At 31.4% G+C, this 26846-nt stretch overlaps 1 protein-coding gene across 1 annotated transcript in view; it reads right to left on the bottom strand.

Annotated features, from left to right (window-relative positions):
• LOC100878748 (uncharacterized) overlaps positions 1-26846 on the bottom strand; it is a 911930-nt gene that overhangs the window by 687607 nt on the left and 197477 nt on the right. Inside the window, exon 3 of the mRNA XM_076533672.1 lies at positions 18628-18678. Within this exon, the coding sequence (XP_076389787.1) occupies positions 18628-18678 (51 nt within the window). The remainder of the gene's footprint in view (positions 1-18627; positions 18679-26846) is intronic.

The raw sequence follows: 26846 nt of genomic DNA, 5'->3' as shown, positions 1-26846 counted from the left end.
CAGTTCCGTGGTATATGCGAGCCACCACTGATGAATGGTAATTTTTGCAACATTTAATTGTCAATCATCTCACAATCGAACCAATGATTCTGTAAAGTTAAAAGTTACTTCTAAAGGTTGGTGTTTTTCTCAAGAAAACACTTTTAGAGGGTGACTTGTACGTTTTTTTTTGCCGTGATTACGTCTTTTACTAACACAATCGACAAGAGTATCTTTTGTTTTACATGATTTGTTCTATATTTTAACTTGATTGGTTTAAAATGACTGTAACTTTTGCATTCAATGTGAAAAGCATCGATCATGGCTTTTTCTCTATCTGAAAGTCCTTTTCCACGAGACATTGCACTTTTTAACTCCTATAAACAATTCTTACGAATGTAATATGTATACCACAAATGAAGAGGTAACTTTTTGAATTTATTTACTTATCAAACTCAATTGACATGAATATAGAGAATACGGCTTGTATATTTACGACACGTCTGAAAATCAAGTTTCATGAAAACTAATTTAATATTTACGTTAATATATCAATCATACTATGAATTAATTTTTAAGGAATACTAATCCTGATCTCCTACCGAAAAATCAGATCATTGAAAACATAAGGGGTTGTAATGTTTATGCAGAGCATATTTCTGAAAATCGAAAGATTAAATATTAAATATCTTCCTAAATAACGAGTACTGATAAAATCGATTAAATATAGTTCTTTCAGCTTTTGTACTAAATTCACGACAAAAAATTTCATCAGGATCAATGGCCTACTATATCTTTTTATTAGTACAAAGTCGTATTTCTGCACAAACAGGAAAACAAAGTTCATTCTACAAGTACTTTTGTAAGTACTTCTGCATAAATAATTTTATAACTACTCAATACTATATAATAGTTATGATATTTATCACAATAAACGCATAAAATTCAAAACGTCTCATAATTTTCAAGAAAAGTCCCCATTCAATTTAGATCTACGTTTTCACACCGTCATAAAATTTCGACCCAGAGCGATTTGGATTCATCGATAAGTTCCGCAACGCATACAGACGTGCACACACATGCTTACGTTATTTGTCATCAAATAAGGCCAGGAGTTTTCATCAGTCAGTAGGAAAGGGTGCGGCGAGATATGGGAAAATTGGAATCCCTTTTCCATAGCCCGTTTTTTTTCCAGAGGCAGACGATGAGACTTGGCACGAAGAACGAGCGTTGGCTCGAGTACAGGGCAGACAGGTCGACGGGGGTTAGCAGGGTGAGGTTGAAAACTAGCGAAATGTCGATTCGCGGCGACGGTATCGAGCGAGGGTCGCGTTTATTTGTTCGTGGAAAACAAAGGTCGAGCAACAGGCCCTCCACCCTTCGCCGTCCTTTCGTGGCTGCATTCCACTCGTCGCTTCCGGCACCTTTACCCCCGATTCGACGGCCAACCCGTCGCCAATTGGAAACTACCATGGAACGATCGCGTCATGGAAGAAATCTCGGAGGGCGAAACGAACTTACCACCGAAGCTACTTTCTTTTTTAAGAGGAAAGAAGTAGTAGAAAGGGTCGAGTTCGATTTCCAGTTTCTTGAAATCCAAAATGGAAGACCTGGGATGAAATGGCGGCGAAAGGCATCAAAACGATGGCGATCGAAACGAATTTGATCGTAATCGCGCATGAGAACTCTTCAGTTCAACATCCTGTATTTGACACTGCCTTTTTTCACTCGCACTATCGATCCGACCGAAGATATGCGAATTGAATGGCGTGCTTGAAAAAACGGTCAGACATTTTGGAACGATTGGGTGGTTTCAATGAAATTGTTACTGGATTTTTTTCCGTTTCGGGTTTACGAGCAAAAGGTAACGCTAACTTGAAGAGGCACTTGAAATTTACGGGTGTGTATCTTTTTACGAGCCACGGTTTCGTTGTAATAAATATTTTATTTATTGAACTTGTTTTATTTTCACGAAGTAAGAGATGCAGCGAGAGTTTATTCGCTTCTGAATCGACGAAGGAGAAATTGGTTTATGAAAAGGTGTATGAAAGTCACAGTAAAACGCGTATGTAGAGAGAATGATGGTCGGTATACAAACAGTTTTCAGCTAGGATTTGAAGAAACTTCAATCCAATACATTTATCAGGATCGAGGTATTGGAATAAATTTACATAAACCGTCGAGGTTCACAGTTATGAAGTTGATATGATATAATTTATTAAATATTCTATTTTCGCTACTACATTATTATTCCGTATTTCTTCTGACTATTATATTTATTTATTTATTTACTCATTTTTAACACTTTTGGTGTATGAAAAGTCTGCGACAAGAACTTTAAAAATCAGGTGGATGCAGTAACTTTGGCGGTTATCATGTATCTTTTCTACTTAACATAAAACATAATATGCCACTTTTTCCAGAGTTGTCTATTTTCGTTGTCCAAATGTAAATTGCGAAGCACAAAGGTCTCCGTCCAGCGTCAGAACGTTAATCGTACACACGTACAACGAAATTTTGAGGTTCATCTAAGCAGATATTCTAAAGCTAGGCCGGTTTTCATGCTCGGCTCTCAAGGATTTGCATATCTATGAGTGCAGTATACCGTGGTACTTGTAAGAGGGTCTGCAGAGAATAGGAAGCCAGAATCGCGACAGCGGGATAAAGACGGGAATATGGGGATGTAATTCGAGAGGAGGTCCAGGAGAGGATGAAAACAACGGAGGCCGGCATGCTGCAATACTCGACAAACTTGCGAGCAACTCGTATAGCTATTTGTGATTGTAATTAGCAATTTCATTCGTTAGACTACTAACAATTGCACGGTTTGCTCGTTAAATAAAGTTATAGTTCACTTAAAGGGTTATCCCTGTTTAAACTCTCATTTTTAGCAGTGTTTATTTTACGAGAACTACGAGACTAAAAATCGTTGCATTTTTTATTTTTAGTATATTTATAAAATAATAAACAGGATTTATATGAACATTTTTATTTAAATATTACAGATTTGTACCGGATGAAAGAAGTTCCCTTCAAAAAGTAATATATGGATCGCATTTTTATTTCTGACCTCGCCATTTAAAATTAAATTATCAACCCTTGAAAGATGAATCGCTGACAACAAACATTTTTATTTAATTTTGGATTTTATTCATTTTCGTTTTTGGAGTATTATTTCTATTGAATCTAATTTATTTAAAGATATTATTATAAAGATATGATTTGTTCAATACATGTATATTTTAGGTTAAAAAATTTGAATGTGTAATTTTAATCGAAGCTTTTAGGTCACTAATGACGCATCTGGCCTAGCATTGACCCTACTCTCACAATTTCACAACTGAAGTTTAATGTAATATTAGAATCGTCATATTAAATTATATAGCATTACATTCTATGTGCTAATTTATTTAAATAATAATAAAAATTGCAAACTTGTTAGAAAGAAAATGATAAGAAATTGAACGATTAAGTATTTTGATTGCATTTTTAAATAAATCTGAATATTAAAGGTTGTACAAAGTGTGATGGATTGAAGATTAAATGAAACTGTAGTTGACGAAGATTAAGTGTTACAGGATGAAAGAGAATTTCATCGTTCTTGGTTCAGAAAAGGGCCCTGAACGTCTCATCTCGAGCGTTATGCTGCGTTTCTATAAAATCCTTTCATAAGACGCCCTGGTGTCAAGCATTCCTTGCCAGAAAGATTCATGGGAAACATTTGTACAAATGTAATTATTAAAGAGGATGATGGGAATTATCGCTACTCAATTTATCCTTCTGATTAGTAAAATTTTTTTTTTATTAAACTATATATTATAAGTAACAGTATGGAATTTTCAAATAAGTTGATTGAAATTGCGAAATTTCTAATTTTCTCAATTCTAAAATTCTAAAATTTAAAAATTCCGTTTCTTTATTTATTAAAAATCAAACGTTAAAATTTTCAAATTCTTTAATTCTTAAACCTGGACTTTTAAATTTATAAATCTCTAAACTTTTATATTTCTAAATTTCTACACTACTACATTTTTCAATTTTTAATTCTACAAGACTGAATTTTCTTCCGAAATTTCCTAATTCTACAAGACTATATTTTCAAATTTCCATGTTCATTCATTTTTAAATCTCTAAACATTCGTATTTTTAAATTTCCAAATCACAATTTTGTCCAATACCCAAATTAAAAAATGTACAATCTCCCAATTTTGAAAATTCCCGAATTTCGAAATGTTCTAATTCGTACAAGACCAATCTTCAAATTTCCAAATTTGACTGCTTGTCAATTTTCAAAATTTTAAAATTTCATTGCTTCCAAATTTCTCAAACACTAATTCTTTAAATTCCGTAACTCTCAAATATTAAAATTTGTATAAACTCTGAAATTTTTAAAAATTTTTCCAAGAATCTAATTATACCTATACATGTACACACAAAAACAAACATACACTATTAACGTGTTAATATATTGAACTGACCCAACGCACATCACCAATACACAGTGTATCGATTAAATAAATAAAATATTCTGCCATAACCTAAAAATCTGATTAAATTTCTGTAACTAGGAAAATTTCATGACGTTGCAAAAAGGATGTAGAATTATAAAACGGTTTATGTCTTCAATTATGAGACATACATCTTTACAGGAAGTTCGTCTATTTTCGCTAAATTTTCCTCATTATGCACAAGCTGTCGCATTATTTCTGTCAGCACCTTCTTCAGCGTGGATGGGAAGCCTCGTAATTTCACGAAATTATCTCATTTTTCCTGGTGTTAGTCGTGACTTCCGAGTCAGTTCAGCTCGTTACATTCGAGACCTTCTGACCGGAAACAAGGTGACAAAAGATTTCATTTCTGCCGTTTCCAGCGACCGCCTTCGAATTTCCCGTCAGCACGAGACACAAAGGTCATTCTACTTGTTTCTAGTTGTCTTCGACCCTGCCTACTGTCTGCCCTCCGGAACACATGGGCATTTCACTTTTGAATCTCAAACGCGTCTCCGTTTTAGAGCACTGGTGTATACAGGATCTTCCTAATGTCCAACCTTACGCTTCTATTTCGAAAACGGCTTTAATTATGGAAAAGTGTTTCAGATCAAAATTGTAGAATATCAACCCAAATGTAACGTCATATCATGTGAATGACTTCTACCAAAAACAAACATAGTAGTGTTTTGAAAGCGTGCTAAAAGGACTACATATGCAATAAAAAATGGGGGGTGCTATTTCAGAAACTGAAGATAATGTTCACGTGATCTTCAAATTACCATCTAACAAGGAAACGTATCAAACCGCGACACACCGATTTTAATGAAACTTATGTGAAAGATAGTTCTCAAAAAAATATTTGACACGTATTTTTTTTTAGCGGCCATCGTTCACATTGAAGGGGTGAAAATAGCCCTCGAAGTTGGGGGTTAAAACCATGTTTTTGGGAATATCTCCGGAACTAAAGAAGATAATTGAATTCTTTTTTTTGTAAATTGTTGGTCTTTAGATAGGAAATTTTTGTGCGTAAAAAAATTTCAAGAAACTTTATTTGTTTAAATAATATTTAAAAAATTTATCATTTTTGTTTAAATTTTTGCACTAAATGTTGATCTATTTTTTTGCAACTTTGTGTACGTAAACTATGGACAAAAATAGAGGATACGTGTTTTTGGAATTTGTTGTTCGTTGCAATGTATATTAGATATAAAATTTAAAATCACCTCCTGTGAAGAGGGGCAATCATCATTTTTATTAAAAATATCATTATTTTTACAATTTTTTACATTATTTCAGCGATTTTATACCTCTTCATATGCCGTTAATTGATTTCTGAATAATTATTGTAAGCCTCGCAGGTATGAGCGTGACGCGGTTATGATCAACGCCGTAAGGAACATAGGCTTTTATGGCCAATATTGTTAAAAAATAATTTAATTTCATTCTATTTTCTTAGTTTCTTAAAAAGTCCCAATGTTTCCAAAAGTTCTAAACATTTTATTTAGAATGAAATCTTTACGCCTGTAAAAGTATAAAAGCAGTATTGGCCATAAAAGCCTATGTTCCTTATGGCGCGGCGATAATCATAACCGCGACACGCTCATACCTGCAACGCTTACAATAATTATTGAGAAATCAATTAATTGCATATGAAGAAGTATAAAATCGCTAAAATAATGTAAAAGATTGTAAAAATAATAATATTTTTAATAAAAATGCTGATTGCCCCTCTTCACAGGAGGTGATGTTAAATTATATATCTAATAAACATTGCAACAAACAACAAATTCCAAAAACACGTATCCTCTATTTTTGTCCATAGTTTACGTACACGAAGTTGCAAAAAAATAGATCAACATTTAGTGCAAAAATTTACAAATTTACAAACAAAAATGATAAATTTTTAAAATATTATTTAAACAAATAAAGTTTCTTGAAATTTTTTTACGCACAAAAATTTCCTATCTAAAGACCAACAATTTACAAAAAAAAAGAATTCAATTATCTTCTTTAGTTCCGGAGATATTCCCAAAAACATGGTTTTAACCCCCAACTTCGAGGGCTATTTTCACCCCTTCAATGTGAACGATGGCCGCTAAAAAAAATACGTGTCAAATATTTTTTTGAGAACTATCTTTCACATAAGTTTCATTAAAATCGGTGTGTCGCGGTTCGATATGTTTCCTTGTAAGATTAAACTGTTGCCACCATCTTATGTTTCTCTTGATATCGTATAATTTTTATGTGAAACGATTTTTCCATATTTAAAGCCGTTTTCGAAATGTAAGGGGTCAGACTTTAGCGAGACCTTGTTCATGATTCTCATCTTTCGTTTGCGCAGGATCCAACACATGTACTTGTAAAGGTTTCGATCAACTTCGTTGCAAAATACAAATATTTTTCATAGACTGGACGTTGTTTATGAAATATCTATAGACATAAGAAATTGAAAATATCGAAGATATCATAACTTAAAGGTAGCGAAAGTATAACCTTAAAAACAGAGGATTTAGCCATTTCGAAATTTCGGAATTGAGAATATGGAGACTTGTAACTTTGCGAATTTGAAAATATGGAAAAGTATTAAAATAGTTATAATTAGGTTAATCTAAAAATTGAAAGTCAAAACAAATAGGAAATGTCATGGAACATAGATTTTGATTGAGGACTTCACAATTTTGCGTTACAACATATCATATAGCTGCATTCACCAATTGTTTAAATACTCACTTGCTACTATTATTATGACACAGAGGGAGTATTATATAATATATTAGCTTGCAACAAAATTCGCTATAAAAATATTAATTTTTTTATATAAATTCGGTAATGTGGATCATACCATTAATTTTACAAAATTTCAGAGGTTGGTGCAGCAGCTAAATATGTCAGAAACGCAACTTTGGTCGTGAAACGTACGATGAGGGTAATTAGCATAGAAATAGGTATTAGAAATTCGTGTGGTTCGCCATAGATGTCTGTTTTCTCCAGGTATGTGCATACCAACGGAGGTTACGGCAACCTTCGAGACGCAATCTCACCTCATCGAGTTGAATTCGAGTTGGTGGTAGTTATCATTCAAAGACGGTTCTACTGATATAGGTCTGAATTAGTGGCAGTAAAGAGTAATGAGGTATAAAACGAACATTTCTAACGGGTCATAAATCTACATTTTCAGAAATAATATTGAACTCAAATATCAATTAAAAGGAACTAAAAATTAAAAACGTAGAATTCTAATTTATTAGTAAACGTATTAACAATATACAAAAGTACATTTTAAATAGCAAAGTATTTACAGTAATAATATTTACATTCCTATTTTCATATTTTATAACTTAATATATATAATTATTATTAATGATCAGTATTGATGTTTATATAAAACAGTATAAAATAAATAAAAATTTTACATTGGATGCGAAAAAATTGAGTCGCATAGTGTTCATATTATTAACCTCTTTAGAATTTATATTTTAAGAGTAGGAAAAGATATGATTTATTTCTTCCAATTATATTTTATTCATTTTCAGCGTGCAATAATCATATAAATACATTCTAAAAAAATTTATAATACACGAAAACAATGGTAGTATCTACATATATGTAACACTTACAATTAGTTGATTCTAAAAGAAAATTAGGTCTACATATGTGTAAGTATTCTTGAAACGATAATGGCGGAAATAAGAAGGAATATCACTGTAAAGTAAAATAGTTGTCGCTGAAGACAGATAGTTCATCTTTGAAATATTTGAGACGTCATTTTCAGTACGTGTCCTTTTCATGTCATCTCTGCCTAACTGAAAATTACGATGATGCATGTGCTTATGACATGTTAAATTGAAACTAGAACAGCGAGATTCGAGAGAAAGACATATTAAAAAGTGATGCATAGTGGCGTGGGTCCAGATTGCATTTGACAGACGATCATAGAACCGACCTGTACGTTTCCTTCCTGAAAGGAAGGTCGCATTTCCTTTCCGCGAAACGGGGAAAAAATACGAGCACTCTCGTACCTCCAAGAAGCTCTTTTCCACGAGGATGGTCCTCGCGACGCGACGAATCGCCCCGGCAAGCAATCTCACGAAATTGCACCGCGCGATTTCACGTCGTTTCACAGACGTTACCATTCGCATTTCTGCTCCTCACCCTACCAAATTCTCCGAAGGGAACGCGATTCAACGGAAACAAAACAACAATCGAATTGTATCCAAAATGTGGAGACTTTTCTTGGTATTCGTAGTCAAGACTTCAAGTATAAAATACGCAAAGCTTCGAATTTATAAGTAACCAAATCTCTACATATTCAATTAACACTATTCGGAATTTTTTATATGTTCAGATCATTAAATTGTCGATTTTCTATATTTCCTAGTTCCTAAACTAAGTTGCGAAAATTCCAAATCTCCAAAATCATCAAATGATATAATCTTCAAATTTCCAAATTGTCTATTTCTTAAATTTCTAAATTTTTAGATCCATAAGCTGCTAAGCATTTTTATTCTCAAATTTCCAGATTTTCGATCATCTAATTTTGCAAATATCCAGATCATCAGGTTCCTTAATTTCCAAATCTGTGAATTACAAAATCGTCAAATTTTCTTTTTTCGCAAATTAGTTATCATCAAATTTTCAAATTCTCAACAGCTCAAATTCATAAATTTTCAAATTCCCAAGCTGCTAAATTTATCTATGCTCAAATTTTCTTTTTTCTAATTTTACAAATTTCTAAATCCTCAAATCATCAAGTTCCTATATTTCAAAATTTTTAAACACCGAAACAAATCTTTTTTAATGTTCCAAATTTTCAAATTACCCAATCATCAAATTTATAAATTTTCAATTTCTCATATTTCTTAATTCTAAAGTTTTCAAATCCCATCTACTAAATTCTCAAACTTCCTATTTCCTAATTTTACAAATTTATAAATCCTCAAACCACCAAATTTTTATATTTCCAAATCTCTAAACTAATCTTCAAATTTTCTAATTTTTCGAATTATCCAATCATGAAATTTCCTAATTTTCAATTACCTAAATAGTTATTCAAAATTAAATGACTAACTTAGTAATAGTTACTCCCATACGATGACAAGTTAAATTGCTTCCTCCAGTTAAGTTAATTATGCTACGAATATGCTTGTTTCCGTCTATTATACCATAATTTTGAACTGTCGACGAGTAAAATCTAGCGAATATAATCGGGTGTTCATCAGAAATTAACGTGAAATAGTGGCGCATTGTAAAAGAATGGTTTTATTGGGACGTGAGAGTCTATCAGCTTCGAAAGGTTCATCGATTTTTGTTCAATCTAGCAAATAAATGGCACCCCGGTAACGTTATCGTCCAAGTAGAATTTATGCTCGTTGGTTACGAAACGAAGCAACCTGGTTCCATTGCCGAACTTGCAGTTTCAGATGATCAATTTTTTCCAATTTTCATCATAATGTAGGCTATCACATATTTCTCGATAGCAGAATGGAAAACATATTGCATTCCGAACGGTACAATTTCTAACCCATCGATTTTATACAGTAATGTGACACAATGCACAGCTCAGCAAATTTTTACTGATACCGATCTAATATTTTAGCAAGAATACATTCAATGGGTCAATTTTAACAAATAAGTTTTACTACATATAAAAATATTAGTTTTAACTAATAGCAATAATGATAATTTGTGAAATATTAACGCCGGAGAAACCTATTAATTTTGGAAAAAGTAGTTATAAAATGTCATTTTCATTCCCTGCACTGGAAATGATGTACGAATACTTTAATCCTTCCACTCGGGTGTCCCCTCCGAGCGGACATTTTAAATCGCAAAATAAATCTCCAAGTAGAAAGGCTAAATTTTCAAATCTAAAAATATAGAAATTTTAAATCATAAAATTTGCAAATTTAGGAATTTAAGAATTTTAAATTTACAAACTATCAAGCTTTAAATTTATATCTTTGAAAATTTAGGAACTGGACATCTTTACATTTACAAATTTTTAAATTTTCAGTTACAGAAATTTTTAAATTTAGTGACAAAACTGAGAATTTTAAAATGTTGGAAATTTTGAAACTTGGATGTTTGAAAAGTTGAATACTTGGAAACTTGGAAACTTGGAAATTAGAGAATTTGGAAAGGAAAATTGGAAATGTGAAAATTTGGAAACGTCGAAATTTGGAAATTTAGAAATGTGGAATTTGGAAATTCAGAAGTTCGGAAGTTTCTGAACTTAAACATTTAAAAATTTTATAATTCTTAAGTTTAACAATTTTCGAAATTGCAAATTTGTTAGCTGCTGTGCTGTACAATCTCTTTTTATATTACCAATTTAAGCAGTTTTCTATTATATCTGCAATCTACGACTATACGGACAAAATTGTAACGAATAAAATTTCATTATCTACATTTAATTTTAATCTAGAAATTACTTTTATTGACATTGTAGTAACAGCATTGTATCAAATACGAATTAAAAACCAGTAATAGAGTAATAGAGTTTTAAATTAATATGGAATCCATATTCGCCGCATATAACCCGTATAAAACATTAAAAATTTATTATCGAATCTTCAATAGCATGTCAAAATTGCATTCATGAATGTTAATGATGTAAAAGTTTCATTCCAGAGAATCCGTAATAATACTCGTACCATTTGTTATCAATTCGGGCGAGCACCAATTTCATTCCGGACAAAAATGGATACATCATGCTCTTGTTTTATTCAGACAGTTAAATATTTATAAAATAACGGACATATCTTTTAACAAAAATAACACGTTATTAATCTTTAGAGGATGTACAGGATTTTAACTTAATTGTTGCATTTTTAAATTATAACTTAATTCAAATACTAGATTTCAGTTTGATGATTAAATTAACCCTTCCCTACAATAAAATGTTAGAAAATTCCCAGTGACCCACCCCAATAAAGCAGGGACGACGGGCACATGGCCGTTCTACGACGACCACCACGGGGTAGAGGTCTGACGCTGTGACGTCTGGGCCATAAAACAACCCTGGGGCCTTAAGTTCCGCGGGGCGTAGGAAACCTCGCGGAACGGGAAGAGGGCATTCGTCTAGAGTCTAAAGACCTTTGGAGGGCATTCTTCTACTTATAGAAAATATATAGTATTTTTAAAATCAAACTTAGTTAGCGTTTCAATCATTTTCTACCTCGTCTTACAAAAAGGTAAAATAATTATTTAAGTGCAATTTTTATGTAATTTGGTGTTTATATTGTAGGGAATGTAACATAGTTCGTGAAGTAATATACAATGTATTGTAAGGAATGTAACATAATTCGTGAGGTAATATACAATGTATTATGCGAGGTACGATGGAATTTTTCGACGATTTGATAGACTTTTGTTTTATTGGACGTGTGCAATGCTACACGTGTGCCCAGTGTAAGAAGTTTGCGAGACGCCGAGACGCAAAGACGTTTGAATATCATCCAGCATTATTAAACCTACATTTGTATTAAATTCGTATTAAACTTACAATAAACTTATATTAAAACCTATAATATAAATTTAATTTTAATACTACTTTATGAGTATATTTATTAATAGTCTTAATATCTTAAAACTCAAAATTTTACATATAATATACGCTTAAATATGATTACATATTTAAAAAAGATCTTTGACTTTAACACCTATTTCATTTATTCTATTACCATATTTTTTTTACCAAAAAATAATTTTATTAAATAAATTATTATGGAAAATTGTACATTAATATTTGCTGAACTTATTAATTTAAATAATAAAATTCTTAGACTCGTTTCTTTTCTTATTTTCAGAATTTTAGGAATAATTTTATTTTTCAATTTAATTGTTATTACAAATGATTGAAATTTAACAACAAATTATAATATTAATAATATATGTATACATGAATCTTTTTCAATCAAATTATAAATGATTTAGTCCTTTCCTATAGTATAATAAATAAATATTTTCATACTTTCTATTAATGCTAAAATTATTCCAATTAATATTATTATGTCAATTGCTAATTCACATAATTTTACTCTGTATATTATTTTAATTAATAAAATAATAAATTTAATTATAGCCTAAAAAGAATTATTTAAAAAAAAATAGTTTATTCAACAATGAATTATTTATCTTATGTAATTTCAGCATCATTTACAAATTTACACATATTTATTATTTTTATATTAATACACTTGTTGAACTCATTTCTATGAATATATTTCATAAGTAAATTAAATGTAACTAATAACTCGTCGGTAATTAACATTTTTATCTATAAATAATTCAATTATTTATACATATATAACTTTGATTATTTTGTACAGCATACTCCACCATTAATTTTGCTCTTTTAAACGTCTATATTTTTATGATTTGCATATTTTGTACTGAAAACAGTTCAAAAGCGATAAGTGAAAGAATTAAATTCAAATCTAAACTTAATTTCATAGCATTCCTACAATCTATACTATCGACCTTTAAACTTATACAAATTCTATTTTAAATTTATGCCGACAAAACAAGATCGTTTGCTCAAAAAGAAACACGTGTAATATTAAACATTGGATGTGTTCGTCGAGCAATCGAAAAGTAATTTGCAGGATTTATTATTCCCTGTAAAGAAATATATTTCTCCGATCAACACCCAACGACTTTCGTCATCGATCAAGCAATGAATTAATAACTTATCTTCAATATTTAAGGTCCCGCACGTATAGAGCATGATTGTAACAAATAGTTATCGATCGTTCGAGCAGGATCCGCTAGTTTTCCTGGCAATTTTTCCACCGACAGAGAAAGATGTCCACCCTTTAACCCATTGTTCCTCTTCGTGCTAGTCCGTCTCGTGAAAAAAGTAGGCCCAGTGGGGATTAAAACCAGAGCGTTCGCGATATGTGCCGTGGTTTAGATCATGAGTGAGTATGCCATCTGCTGGGTTTATTCGTTCGCATGCATTCTTGTGGATCACTCTTGTCATTCGTGTAAACAGAATTCCATACAACTTTACTTCTATTCATTGATCACAGAAGTTTTATTGATATACTTCCTGATTGAAATCCTATTTTTATAATGCATGCTTGCATTAATATAATTCATATATTATGAATTCATAGTTTCATACATATACATTTTGATATACTCTTACAGTCAACAGTGCTGTTTTTTTTAACTAAATCCTTGTCCGAAGTACACTTAAACGACACTGTTATTTCATCGATTATTTATCTTGTATTATACATTTTGATGTTTCTGAAGTCGCTTGTCAATATTTGCTTTAGGTATAATCATCAATTTGCGAGCTGTTTATCCGTTATTTTTTATCGCACCAGTTGTAAAACACGTTTAATAGCTGGACTCGATTATTTTCAACGAGTATCGCTACTGAAAGTAGCTAGGACACTGTTTACCACGCAAAGAACTGCTTTCAGAAAATTGTTTCATGATGACGAAATCCTCGAATTCTTCCCAAAATGCTATAGCAAATTCCTGCAGCTGTGGTGCAAATTTCATTTGGATTCTTCTCTTTTTGTATTCTTCAGTTTCAACGTTAAGAAGATATGTAGAGTATTTAACCAGTTAACTGTGGCGATCTTTTTGCAAAGCGCACACCAGTGTGTGTCGCGATAATCAAGCGATGACGAGTTAGCTGTCAAGAATTTATGAATCCATTTCAAATCATTTACACTCTTTATTTGTTTATTTCATTTCGTGTTGACCTCTAAACATCTTAAACATATTATAAATTACGAATATAATTTAGTTTTCGCCAAAATTACAATTTGATATTTAAATTGTAACAAAATTTTACAGCACGACGGATATAGTCGTCATGACACAAAATTCTACCACATCTTCATGACGGATATAGTCGTCAAACACACTTAACTGGTTAAAAAGATTGGGACCAACAATATAGTACGTATTACTGAGGTCAAGTAGATGAAAAAGATTCATATACAGGGTGTTTAGCGATTTACTAGCCAGCGTTTTTCTCGTAAACGACTGGTACTAGAAAAAAATGAAAGAGGAAAAAGTGATAGTGTTTTTTATAATCAACATAATGAAGTATGTATTTTTTTTGTGTTTATACTATTTTTTAAGATATGAAGGTAACTTTCAGTTTTTTTAATGGAATGATATATATTTTTTTATATCATATGAAAGAGCGTATCGAAACGAATTCAACGATGTATCATATCATGACCTTGAAACCCATGCAGAGTCAAGAACAAACGAAATATTTCAAATATTTCGTATTACTGTACTTACCGGTATTTTTTACTGATATGTTTACATTTCGTGTTCAATGCGGTTCCATTATCATAACACCATTATCATGACCTAATCATAACATAAAACCACCAAAAATGCTTTCTAGATAATGGAAACCACATTGAACACGAAATGTAAACATATCAGTAAGAAATACCGGTAAGTATAGTAATGCGAAATATTTGAAATATTTCGTTTGCTTTTGACACAGAATGGATTTCAAGGTCATGATATAATACATCGTTGAATTCGTTTCGATACGCTCTTTCATATGATATAAAAAAATATATACCATTCCATTAAAAAAACTGAAGGTTACCTTCATATCTTAAAAAATAGTATAAACACAAAAAAATACATACTTCATTATGTTGATTATAAAAAACACTATCGCTTTTTCCTCTTTCATTTTTTTCTAGTACCAGTCGTTTACGAGAAGAACGCTGGTTAGTAAATCGCTGAACACCCTGTATATTCCAGGTAATGACACTAATAGTTGACCAGTTAAAAGAAATCTTTCACGTGAACCGTGAAATGGTAACTGCGTGCTTTATCATTAAATAGTGAGGTTTGATGCCTGGCGACATTTTTTAAACCTTTCCAGAATATGCAACAATCCCACTTCTTAAAAAAAGTTAAGTTACACAAATTTGAAAAATATATTTAAATATTTCGTAAATGCTTTAGAAGTTTATCACTCTTAAAGATTAAAGAAATAGTAATTGATTCTTTATTTGTTAATAGCTGACTACTTATACAATAGAAGAAATATATTAATATTTAATAGTATAATAGCATATTACTTACATTATTTAATTTAGATGTTCGTTATTAGCATACTTCACTTCACCTTTAATTATTTTAGAATTTAACTGACAGATATCGTGGCATCTAAAGTTTACATTCATCAAAAGCGCATAACTTATAAAAATTTGAGCTTTTCATGTTTTCTAAAAACATACATAAAAGTTCTGAGTTGAAAATATAGATTCGAGGAACCAGTCCATCGAAAGTTAAATAAGAGCATTATAAAAACTGCGAGTATCAATAAGAGTTTTGCGTACATTACTGATGGGTCTACAATTTATTCAATGTCCACACGTACTCTAGAAACGTCCTTAATTACCCTCTTAATTGTTTACACTTCTGTATATTTACCTATACGCTCGCGTTATGTACAGTATAAATAAGTATAACCACAAACAGTATTAACTCAGCAATTTGAAATTGCGCAACTGTGCCAGGTTTACCAACCACAAACTGGAATGCCCATTTGCAAAACGACCCTCATAAAAATGCGATGTGTCTATTTAGTAAAATAGATGCATTTTATGTGATGAAATAGATACCTTTAATAACATAGATAATTTAATTAGATTGAGAACGATTAGAAAATTTGATTTGAGGAGCAGTTCGTTCGCGAGTAAGCAGAAGAGAAATGATAAAGTATGATATTTGTCATAATCGACGCAATTTTACGATCATTAGTTAGGAACGAATGTCTGACTATCATAATGCCTTCCTCCCATGCTTTTGTGGGTAAATATCCCGTTTATATGGCAAACACGGCAATACTGCGGTCTCGTGAAAACTAAAGTCGTAAAATTATACGAATCCACTCCTCTACCCCCCGCTCTTTTGGTCCATTTCACGGTTCGTTGCTTTCAAGAGATGTACACCATCACTCAAAAGTACTTGCTCATTGTTCAGTATGTATAATGGCATGGAAAACATTAAGCAGGCGTAAATCATTTGTGTAAAAGTACAATATTGTAAAATTAACAAGACAGTATTTGCATTTTGCGATATACGTGCTTGAATGTCATTCGAATATCGATATATTTTTACCGAAACAAAGGAGACTTTGGAGTTATTACTTTTGCTTAACACTGTTAGAATTTTATTGGAAAAGGATCGAACAATTATTATAGATGTAGGATCGAAATAATCGAAGTTGACGAATTAAGGTTTTTGGGAATAACGATAACAAAACAATTTACAGAAATCAATTACAGAAAATTATGCGACAACTTTTCGGAGAACGTACTACTTCGACCTTAACAACAAGACTGATTCGCGGCACGCCACGCCGCTTTCCTCGTTCTCTCCCAATTCCCGCGTACAGAGAAACAAAAGCCATCCGATCCTTTGTCCTTTCGCTAATTTCTCGCGCTAAATCATCGTAACGCCAAATTCTTTTGGCGTCAATTGTCCGAGTCGCCCGCTCACCCGATCTCGCCCGATCGTACCCGACGACCCCCGAACAAACCGATCCCTCATAGATATTAAAGAATTCCAAAATTAGATAAATATACTAATTTAGAAATTTACAAACCCAGAGGTTTTCAAATTATGAATTTACAAATTATCAAGTTTCCAAATTATCAAATGCCTTATTCGCAAATTCTTAAATTGTAATCAATATTTTTATACTGAAAAATTAATTAACTTCTAAAGCCCCATAGTTTTAGAACTCCAAATTCTTAAATTCTCAAATTCTCAAATTCTCAAATTCTCAAATTCTCAAACTCTCAAATTCTCAAATTCTCAAATTCTTAAATTCTTAAATTCTCAAATTCTCAAATTCTCAAATACTCAAATTCTCAAATTCTCAAACTCTCAAATTCTCAAATTCTCAAATTCTCAAATTCTCAAATTCTTAAATTCTTAAATTCTCAAATTCTCAAATTCTCAAATACTCAAATTCTCAAATTCTCAAACTCTCAAATTCTCAAATTCTCAAATTCTCAAATTCTCAAATTCTTAAATTCTTAAATTCTTAAATTCTTAAATTGAAACAAGTTTTCAAATTACTGAATGCCAAATTTGCACAAACTTACAATATCCAAATTGACAAATTGGCAATCTTCCAAATCCCAAATTGTTAGAAAATCAAATTACAATATCTTTGAATTTTCAAATTCACAAGTTTTCAAATTACCAAATGCCAAATTTTCGAAGTCTGAAATTATATTCATTTTCACATTTTGGAACAGACAAATTTTCTAGTTCCTAAATTTAAAAATTCCCAAAATTAAAATTTCCAAATATTCAGGTGTCCAAATCCCAAAATCCTCAGAATATCAAATTTCCAAATTCCCAAATTAATAAAACCTCAAAATATCAAATTTTCAAATTCACAAATTTACAAAACGTGAGAATACTAAATGTTTAAATTCACAAATTCATAAATACTAAGTCTCTAAGTTTACGGTGTCTATGCTCAGCTTATGTACATACTTATGTACACAGCTTATGCATACTACATATAGACCAGTTGGCAGCGATGACCATATTTATCAGTGTGGAATATATGTTCATACCTACCCTATCCCCTTACATTCATTATACACATATGTATATTATACTTCTCATAAAAGTAAAAGAATACTAATCTAGTACAAATATAAGTACAAGAATAATCTAATACAAAAATAATAATTCAGTGAATTAATTACGTTAATATCTCTAAAACTACCACAGTGTAACCAGACGTATTAATACTTTTCTAATTCACTGTATACCAGTTCCCCGAACAAGATGAGTAATGGATGGCGAACTACTTTTGAACGGTGGTGTATACATGTAGGCATCGAATAAGAGAGAAAGGGATATGTTCACCAATTTCAACTTCCCTGGAGGAAACCGAAGATGCAGCAGCGGTAGCAGGCCTGAACGGCTTGGTAAAGTTGTTTGGCCGAAAGTACGGCGAACTCGGTGGTGTGCATCGATCGAGCTTCTAACGAGCTCCTACTAACTACTTCCAAAGCAAGATCGTTGCTATGGACAGCCTCGCTTGAATTTTGGTTTTTACCGTGCAAAAACTAACGGCAACACAGTGCAGAATGGGGCGCGGTGCATATTTATGGAATAAACTTACCCTCGCCTTCGGCGTCTGCTTCAGTCCGATGGCTGGCTGGCTTCTGTTGCTCTGAAACAATAATTGAGAACGGTTAGCTTAAACTGTTTAATTAATTAACGTGTTCACCAACATTAGGTGAAATAGCTTCTACAATATTAATACCTGCTGTATCTGAGACTGGGCTTTAATTAATTCGAAAGTGGTGTGTAGTACGGAATTTGTTGTTACGAGTATTATGAATATTGCAAACTCTAATTCAATTTTTATTTAATATTATGAATTTATTTTTTGCAGTTTTCAGTGATTTGTATATACTTAGATTGTTATGTTTTATTTAGATATAAACGTTTTCTTAATTTCTGTTACGTACATATACTTCGATGATTATAGCCAATTTTTTCTGTTATAAGGTAAGAGTGCATATATAAGACAAATTTTTTTATGATACTTTACACAATTATTGATCTAGTTATTACATTGAGTTATAATATTTTACAATACTGTAACTTTAGATATTAACAGTATACCTTTAGTTTGAATTATTTTAATTACTTACGGTCATATTATAATTACTTATTAATATGGATATATTTTAATCATTTTATTTCCTTTCGCTAGTCTGTAAAACATATTAGATTCAATATATCTGCAACAGTGCGAACAAATTCTTATTTTGATAGAGTTATGAAGTATTATAGCATGAAAGATGATTGTTATATGTGTATATGCAGAAGATATCGGTATACAAAACGAGGAAAATGAGAGTATAACATCGAAGATTGTGTTTGACGTCGATAGCAAACTAAAAGGAGCTTTTGAAGCATGCGGTTGATAACTTTGGTAGTAAAAGCACGGTGTCATAAACTAGGATTTAGCTGAGAAAGAGGCAGACCCGGCGTAAAATCTTCTACGAGATTTTCTTGAGATTAGCATCATGTACCTGTAGACGATGGCCTGATTTTATGGTAAACTAAAACCACTTCGGTGGTCTCTAAAAATTAGCACCTGCTATTACGACCAATCCATTTGCAACGGACAACTTTTACGGTAAACCCGATACACGCTTTAATGTAATGAATACAAAATGAAAATTACTTTTGATGGATTGCTATTGCCTAATACATGTAAAGCAAAGTTTCAATCCTTTTAAAATTTCATATAAATAAATAATGTAACAAAACATTCGTAAAAATAAATGAATTTGTTCTACGTATTTATTTAAAACGGAGACATTAATGTATTGCGCTATCGTTTTGCTTTGTACTGTGCTTGGATCAAAATTACGCATTTTATAGTACGCAAAAACCTATAACGATAGCGGTGCGGTTATCCGACATAAGTTTGTTCATTATTGTATTACGAAACATATACATAGAGTTAATTACTTTCTTTTTTACTCAAAATAAATGAACAAACTCGGATATTAAATAATCCCTGGATGGAACCATAATTATCCTGACGCACTAAACAAAAAACAGGTGAAGCGGTTTGAACGTGATATTCAAATAGTAAAAGACGTTCCACGAATTGTCTACAGAGAAAAGCGTATCTATCGCATCATTTTATGGCGTTCCGAATGTTATTTGCCTGCAGCGAATAAATCTGTTCCACAAGAGCAACACGTCGTTCTGTGTGGTATCGGCTGGCCATAGGAACAAACGATAAAACGATAAATTTGCAGAAACTGTCGAACCGTACAGTATCGGTAGTGTCGAGCCGTCATTGCTGGGAACGCGTAAATCTTAATTGGCCAGTTTGTAACGAAGTAGAGCCCCATGGAGTTAACCAGTATCCATAGGAACCTGAATGGGAAAACTTGTTTCCGTCTGATGAGGCACGAACTTAAAGCACAGTAGGAAATCGAAGGTTGACTTTAATATGAATGCTGTTCGTTCAATGTGCATGTTAATTAAAGTAATTCCACGTCGCCTTTATGGAACGTACTATTTCGTGCTTCAGATTTCTTGTATGAATTCTATGACGGTTTTAATTAACGCTAGAATTGATTACTCAGTACGCGTGCCGAGCGTATTCAACGCTTCTGATTGAAATTATATTTAGTGCAAGATGTGAACAAATCTAGTTTTGTGATACGATGTTGGGAAACAGAGCATGATTTTATGGTGAGAAATGTAGATGCAATCAAATAGTATTGTATTTGTTTTGTAGAAGATAATATACGATAATGCAATATTTATGTTTTGTATAGAGATTCGAACAGTATTGGTTCGTTGATAGAACTTTGCAATTTTGAAACATTTTTAATTTGGTAGTGCCGGACTTTAAAACTTTTAAGGCTAGAAATGTAGAAATTAGAGATTCTACCATTTTAGTATTTTAGGATTTTAGAAATTCAAAATAAAAAATTTTTTAGTTTTGGGACCTTCTGAATTTGTGAGAATAAAATTTTAGAGTTTCAGAGTATAAAAATTTTAGAATTCTGGTATTTTGGAGTTTTGGAATTTTGGAATTTTTGAACTTTTAAGTGCTGGAATACCGAAATTTTGGAATTCTGCAATATACAGTATTTGAATACTGGAACTTTGCAATTAAAAAATTTTATAATTATACAATTTTACAATTCTGAACCTTCAAGAATTTTAAGTTTCTGCACATTAGAATTTTGTAATCTTTGGGACCTTACAATTCTGGGATATTAAGAATGCAGAATTTTGGTATTTGGAATCTTTAAGAATTCATAACATCGAGATTTTAAAACTTCGGGAAACTTTAGGATTTTGGAAAATAATTTATTGCATTTATTTTACACGAATGTATTGCATTTAAATCACAAAATGTTGCTGTTTTTAAAAATAGATGTCAACAAGTAAAATTTTAGAACACTTACGTCTAACTAAATAAGAAAACGAAAATAGAATTCAAACACTAGCAAAAATATCCCTTATTCGAATAAATTAGAAAAAATATGTCTTATCTAAATGCAGATTTTCACAAATTTGTATTTGTTAAAACGTAGCGTACAACGCGAATCGCGCATATTCAAGCACGAAATTGCAAGACTTACAGTATCGGTATTTCAGAAACATTTACTAACACGGTACTAGTTTGGGTGAATCTCTAGAGATTATAGATAAGGTTTCGCGTTATTCAATTTGGATTTCAATTGGTTCCCACTGTAATACCGTGCCGAATATCGATTCGAATGTGATAGAAACGTAACAGCCAAGATTGACAGCCAGCGTGACGTGTTTCAGAGTAGTTCAAAGTCAGTAATGAGTACTAAATTCAGAAACAACGAATGTAGTGCGACGGTGCTAATTAAGCGGTTTATCTCGATTAATTCCGGATAATTGCGTCAGGTAATTAGTTCAATTACTCTGACGGTTCGGTATAGTGCGAGAAACACTTGTCCTCGACACGTCCCCATTGGCCGAGTTGTTGCAAATTCTACTACAACTGTTATGTTTAAATCTTGACTATTCATTTGCTATCTCTATTTGGCAAAGCACTTTACGTAAATTTTATGGTATTTTACAATTATTATGAGCATGAAATGTTTCTCAGAAATATGTACCATATACAGGGTGGCTCACCACATTTTGCCATCTAAATTTGCGTCATTATTATTACTCATAGCAAACAATGTTTTAGATAAAGTTGAATGATTTTGAGAGGGGCATATGCTGGTGGTATATTTTTTTTGTAGGTGGACGTGTAAAAGACATGTGAAGGTCATTAATGTTTTTTTAAATGGAATCATATATTTTTTATTGCATCAGCTGATATACTCCTTCATATTCTTTATAAAAAAGTATTAATCTATTTACATGAAAAAATCATTAGTTTAGGAGATATTTAAATTTTAATGTCTATTTACAGAAAAGGTTCAATGTGGCGACCATTTGCATCAGAACACATTCTGAATCGAGAAAGTAATAACTCTCTAACATTTCGTAGTGTATAATCTTTCTGCATGTGTAGCACTTTTCCCATCTTCAAAATAAACTGATAACATTTCTATCTTTTCTTCTTTAGAATACTTCATTATGAAGTGATAATTCACCGTATCGCCGTATTCATCGTATTAGAGACGTAACAGAAACAAAATTTCACTGTTACTGCGTAACAAAAAAAAATAGAAACTCATAATTCGTTTGGTGACACGTGATCTCTCAAAGCATGTAGAAAAACATTTGCTGTTCAGTTAGGGCAATTCATAATATTGACCAGAAAGTCATGATTTCTTAACAAGTTAGAATTAAAATATCTCTTGAACTAATGATTTTTTCACATAAATAGATTAATACTTTTTTGTAAAAGATATGAAGAAACATCAACTGATGCAATAAAAACTATATGATTCTTATTAAAAAAATATTAATGATCTTCATATGTTCTTTACACGTCCACCTACAAAAAAATATACCACCAGCATATGCCCCTCTCAAAACCATACAACTTCATCTAAAACATTGTTTACTGAGTAATAATGACGCAAATCTAGATGGCAAAATGTGGTGAGCCACCCTGTATATTAATAATAAACTTGATTAGTTCTCAATTATTACTTATAACTAAATTTTTAGGTTTCGTTTTAATATTGTGTAAAAGGAAACACGTATAAAAAGAAAAAGAGGGTCAGATAAAGCAGATAAGGGGGTCGAATGTACCTTTAGATCAATTAAATCAATAAACATGTCAATTAATAGACCGTTTAAAGAAATTCATTCGTGCCAAGTATGAAGTTGCTACTCCTACGTAAAGGGTAGTTACAAGGTATAATGAAATTTATAGTTTGAGCATTGTACCTTTTGTGGTGTTGTACGAAAAGTCTTGAAAAAAAAAATCAGTGATATTTTGCCCTATAGCGTGCATGCTTATTAATTTTTCCAGAATTTTTAATCGCAAAATAAATTTTTTAAAAATTGTGAAAGCTTCCAAATATTTTTATAAACTTACTTTTGGAGCAACCTATTGTATTTGACATATAATCTACGTAATATTTGTATATTTTACTCGTGATGTATTGTGATTATTCTTGAAATTGAGTGATAATTGATAATATTATAATATCAATGTATTATATTAAAGAATAATGTTTTATGATACACTGGTAGGCCAGTTAGTCGTTGACTGAAGTCAACGACGATTAGGTTTAAAAAGACTCTGTTTTTAAATTACTCATTAAAGCGTTTAAACGCCTTTATCATTTATCAATGTAATTTAAATAAAAATATTTGCCGCCGAGCTCTCTGTTCTTGTTTGTTGTTGGTAAGTGTGTGTGCTTGCTTGCTTCAGCAGTAGTGTAGTTTTGGTGGTCTGGTAGGTAGCGAGCGATGGTGATGTTGATAATAATTATTAAATAATAATATTGGATTTGGAGGAATATTATAAAAATGTGTGTGGTGGTGTAAGTATTATTATGTAGTTGTTTGTTAATATTGTTATTGTTGTTGTGGTGAAGCAGAAGAATCTACTAAAACAAAAGGTAAACAAAAGTGAGGAAGGGGATCTCACCATGTTCGCCGCAGCCAGACAACTTGCCTTTATTATTATACAGGGTGTCCCGTAACTAGTGTTACTCCCTGAAAGGGGTGGTAGAGGACGTCATTCTGAACAAGATTTTTCTTTGCAAAAATGAGGTTTGAAGCTTCGTTTTTGAATTATTAACGAAAAACATGGACCAATCACAATGCGAGGATTTCGCGCGCTCAGACGCGAGAACGGCAGCTTCGAAAATGACGATCGATCGTGATCGTGAACAAGCGTATCCGTACCACGTCGGTATAGCGTCGGTATAATAGAAAGCTGTTAGATGAAAACATTGAAAAACGAATGAAAAAATCTAAATTATTGTTGAATTATCATTTATTAATGGATAAGAAATAAAGAAATTGGTCCTTACTCACGCAATCAGAATAAATCGAATTTAATTTCTAAATTCTAAATTATATTACATATTTTATCTAATAAAATATGTAATATAATTTCGATTCCTCAATTCGGATACTTTGTAATGAGAATATGGCGTATCGTTAAACATAAATATCTATGAATAATCGTTCACGCGTTTTCATTCGGTCCGTTTACCGGTCGTGCCCATGTTGTGCAATTATTAGAAAGAAACTGTGAAATAAATTGAGAGTTCATTGACCCTGTTAGGACATCAGCTGTTGATGCTCTGATCGGTGGATCTACCTAGTGACACAAATATTTTTTATCGAAACTAGTTTCTTCATGAATCATTGGGTAAGTTTTATTTAAGTTGTTTCTGTATTTTTAAAATTAAACGTACGCAGCTATTGATTTATTTCACATGTTCAAGGTTGACATGTTCAAGAAAATCTTTTAATTTTGCGCCGCCTCCGAAAAGGTTGAAATGTATTTAATATACTACCTAACGAGTAAATAGGTTTCATTCATATCTATTACGTAATTGTATGATTGAATGAAATAGAAATTACTTCATTAGGAAATAGAAATTATTTTATGCTTTTTAGTGCATTTCGAAGTCGGCGTATTTTTTTTCTTAAAACTATTTTATTACAATTTAATTAATAATTTTTTTAATTTAATATTAATTCTATAATAATTTACATTTTTTAAATTCTAAATAATAAACTGCAAGAATAAGAAAATATTTTAATATTATAATAACTTAATTTTTTTAAATGTTAAAGTATTACAATATTAACATACGATGGTATAAAAATTGAGGCATATATTATGAAGTACAAGGCAGAATAGTATGTGTTTTCATTAATAAATAAGTTTATAATATTCAATTTTTCGTACAGCTTTAATTAGAAACATTAACACCAAGAAAAATTACAATTTCAGTATAAACTTTTAGTTATATATACTCATATTATATATGTACATAGTAATTTCGTCTTCACTGCCATTTATTGTTACCCTCTTACGATAGTAAAAATAATTATTATAATAAATGTATCAATTAAAAAACACGTATAAAAATACGAAATAAAATTTAAAATTGTTTTTAGTCTTACTTCTCACATTTCTTGAAAATGTACTTTAAAAGGAGTCTTTTGTAAAGTTCGAGTAATTCACTCATTATACGAGATGTTGCGGTACTCAGCAGCTATTAAACGTTAATGAATCCTTCGATCTCGTCGTCTTAACGACGACAGAAAGTGCTGGCCACATTGTAATAGTACATTAAACAATAGATAGAGTGTACTCCAAGCCCGTATATTCGCAAAATGATTATCGTCAGTCGTCGTAAATGAAGAAACCGTACATATAATTTTAACGATCGTTACAGAGAAAATCAATTAACAGTAGATGGCTTTAGCTTTAACAATGGCCTTCGCTGATTGGTTGGACGAGCATTTTAATCGATTTTCCACCACCATTAAATCAGATTTATTTTACTCGAAACACTTCAGAAGATAATTGTGCGGATTGATTAAAATGGAGCACTTGTTAAGTAGCACTTACGAACCATTAGTCTCTGAAGATAAAATTTTAGCTTTATATAAGATATAAAATTAACACATTCGAATTCTCGTCACGCTAAGTAAGCTGTTTCACCCATTCTCGTACTAAAAAACAATGATAATGCTACTTATGTACAATTTTTGAAAACTGCAATAACATATATTAATTATAAATTATTACAGTTTCAACTCATGTGTTAAGAGGAAAATGAAAAATAACAGGATTAAATTATTTTTTACAAATTGATATCAGAATTTTAATTATTTTTATTATATCAGTGCGTTTACGTGGCGGAATAGCGATGACAAATGACAATTTGTTTTAAACAAAACTTTTCGTTAACAACTCACGCGATTGCTGGTACGGCGATCACTTAAAAGAATTAATATTTAATCGATATACTCATATATTGTCCGAAAATAAAATGTTTACAAAATATTTTTAGATCACTAAAGTATCCCAATATATATTAAAAGCTTGTGAAAAATATCCCGGTGTAATGTGTGTTAAAACCATCAGCTTCACCAAATAGTGTGCAATTTATTTCCATTGTTCCTGTTCATGAAAATCGCGGTCCAAGAAGATTAAATTATGTTATTGATCGTCAAAATTGAACCAAAAGGTAGGAAAACAATTTCAGTTTTAATTTTCATCGGTAAACCAGCCGAAATTTGTAATCTCTTTCAGTATATCAACCATCCGAATCTCGATCCCCGTTAAATGACAAAACAGTCATACGCTTTTACAGAGACAAATCCAATAAAATCTCGTTTGCGAACGTAATCTCGCAAAGATTCGGAAAATTCGTTAGA

This window comes from Megachile rotundata, chromosome 7 (genome assembly GCF_050947335.1).
Source record: "Megachile rotundata isolate GNS110a chromosome 7, iyMegRotu1, whole genome shotgun sequence".
Taxonomy (NCBI): domain Eukaryota; kingdom Metazoa; phylum Arthropoda; class Insecta; order Hymenoptera; family Megachilidae; genus Megachile; species Megachile rotundata.
This window is presented reverse-complemented; position numbering and strand designations above follow the sequence as displayed.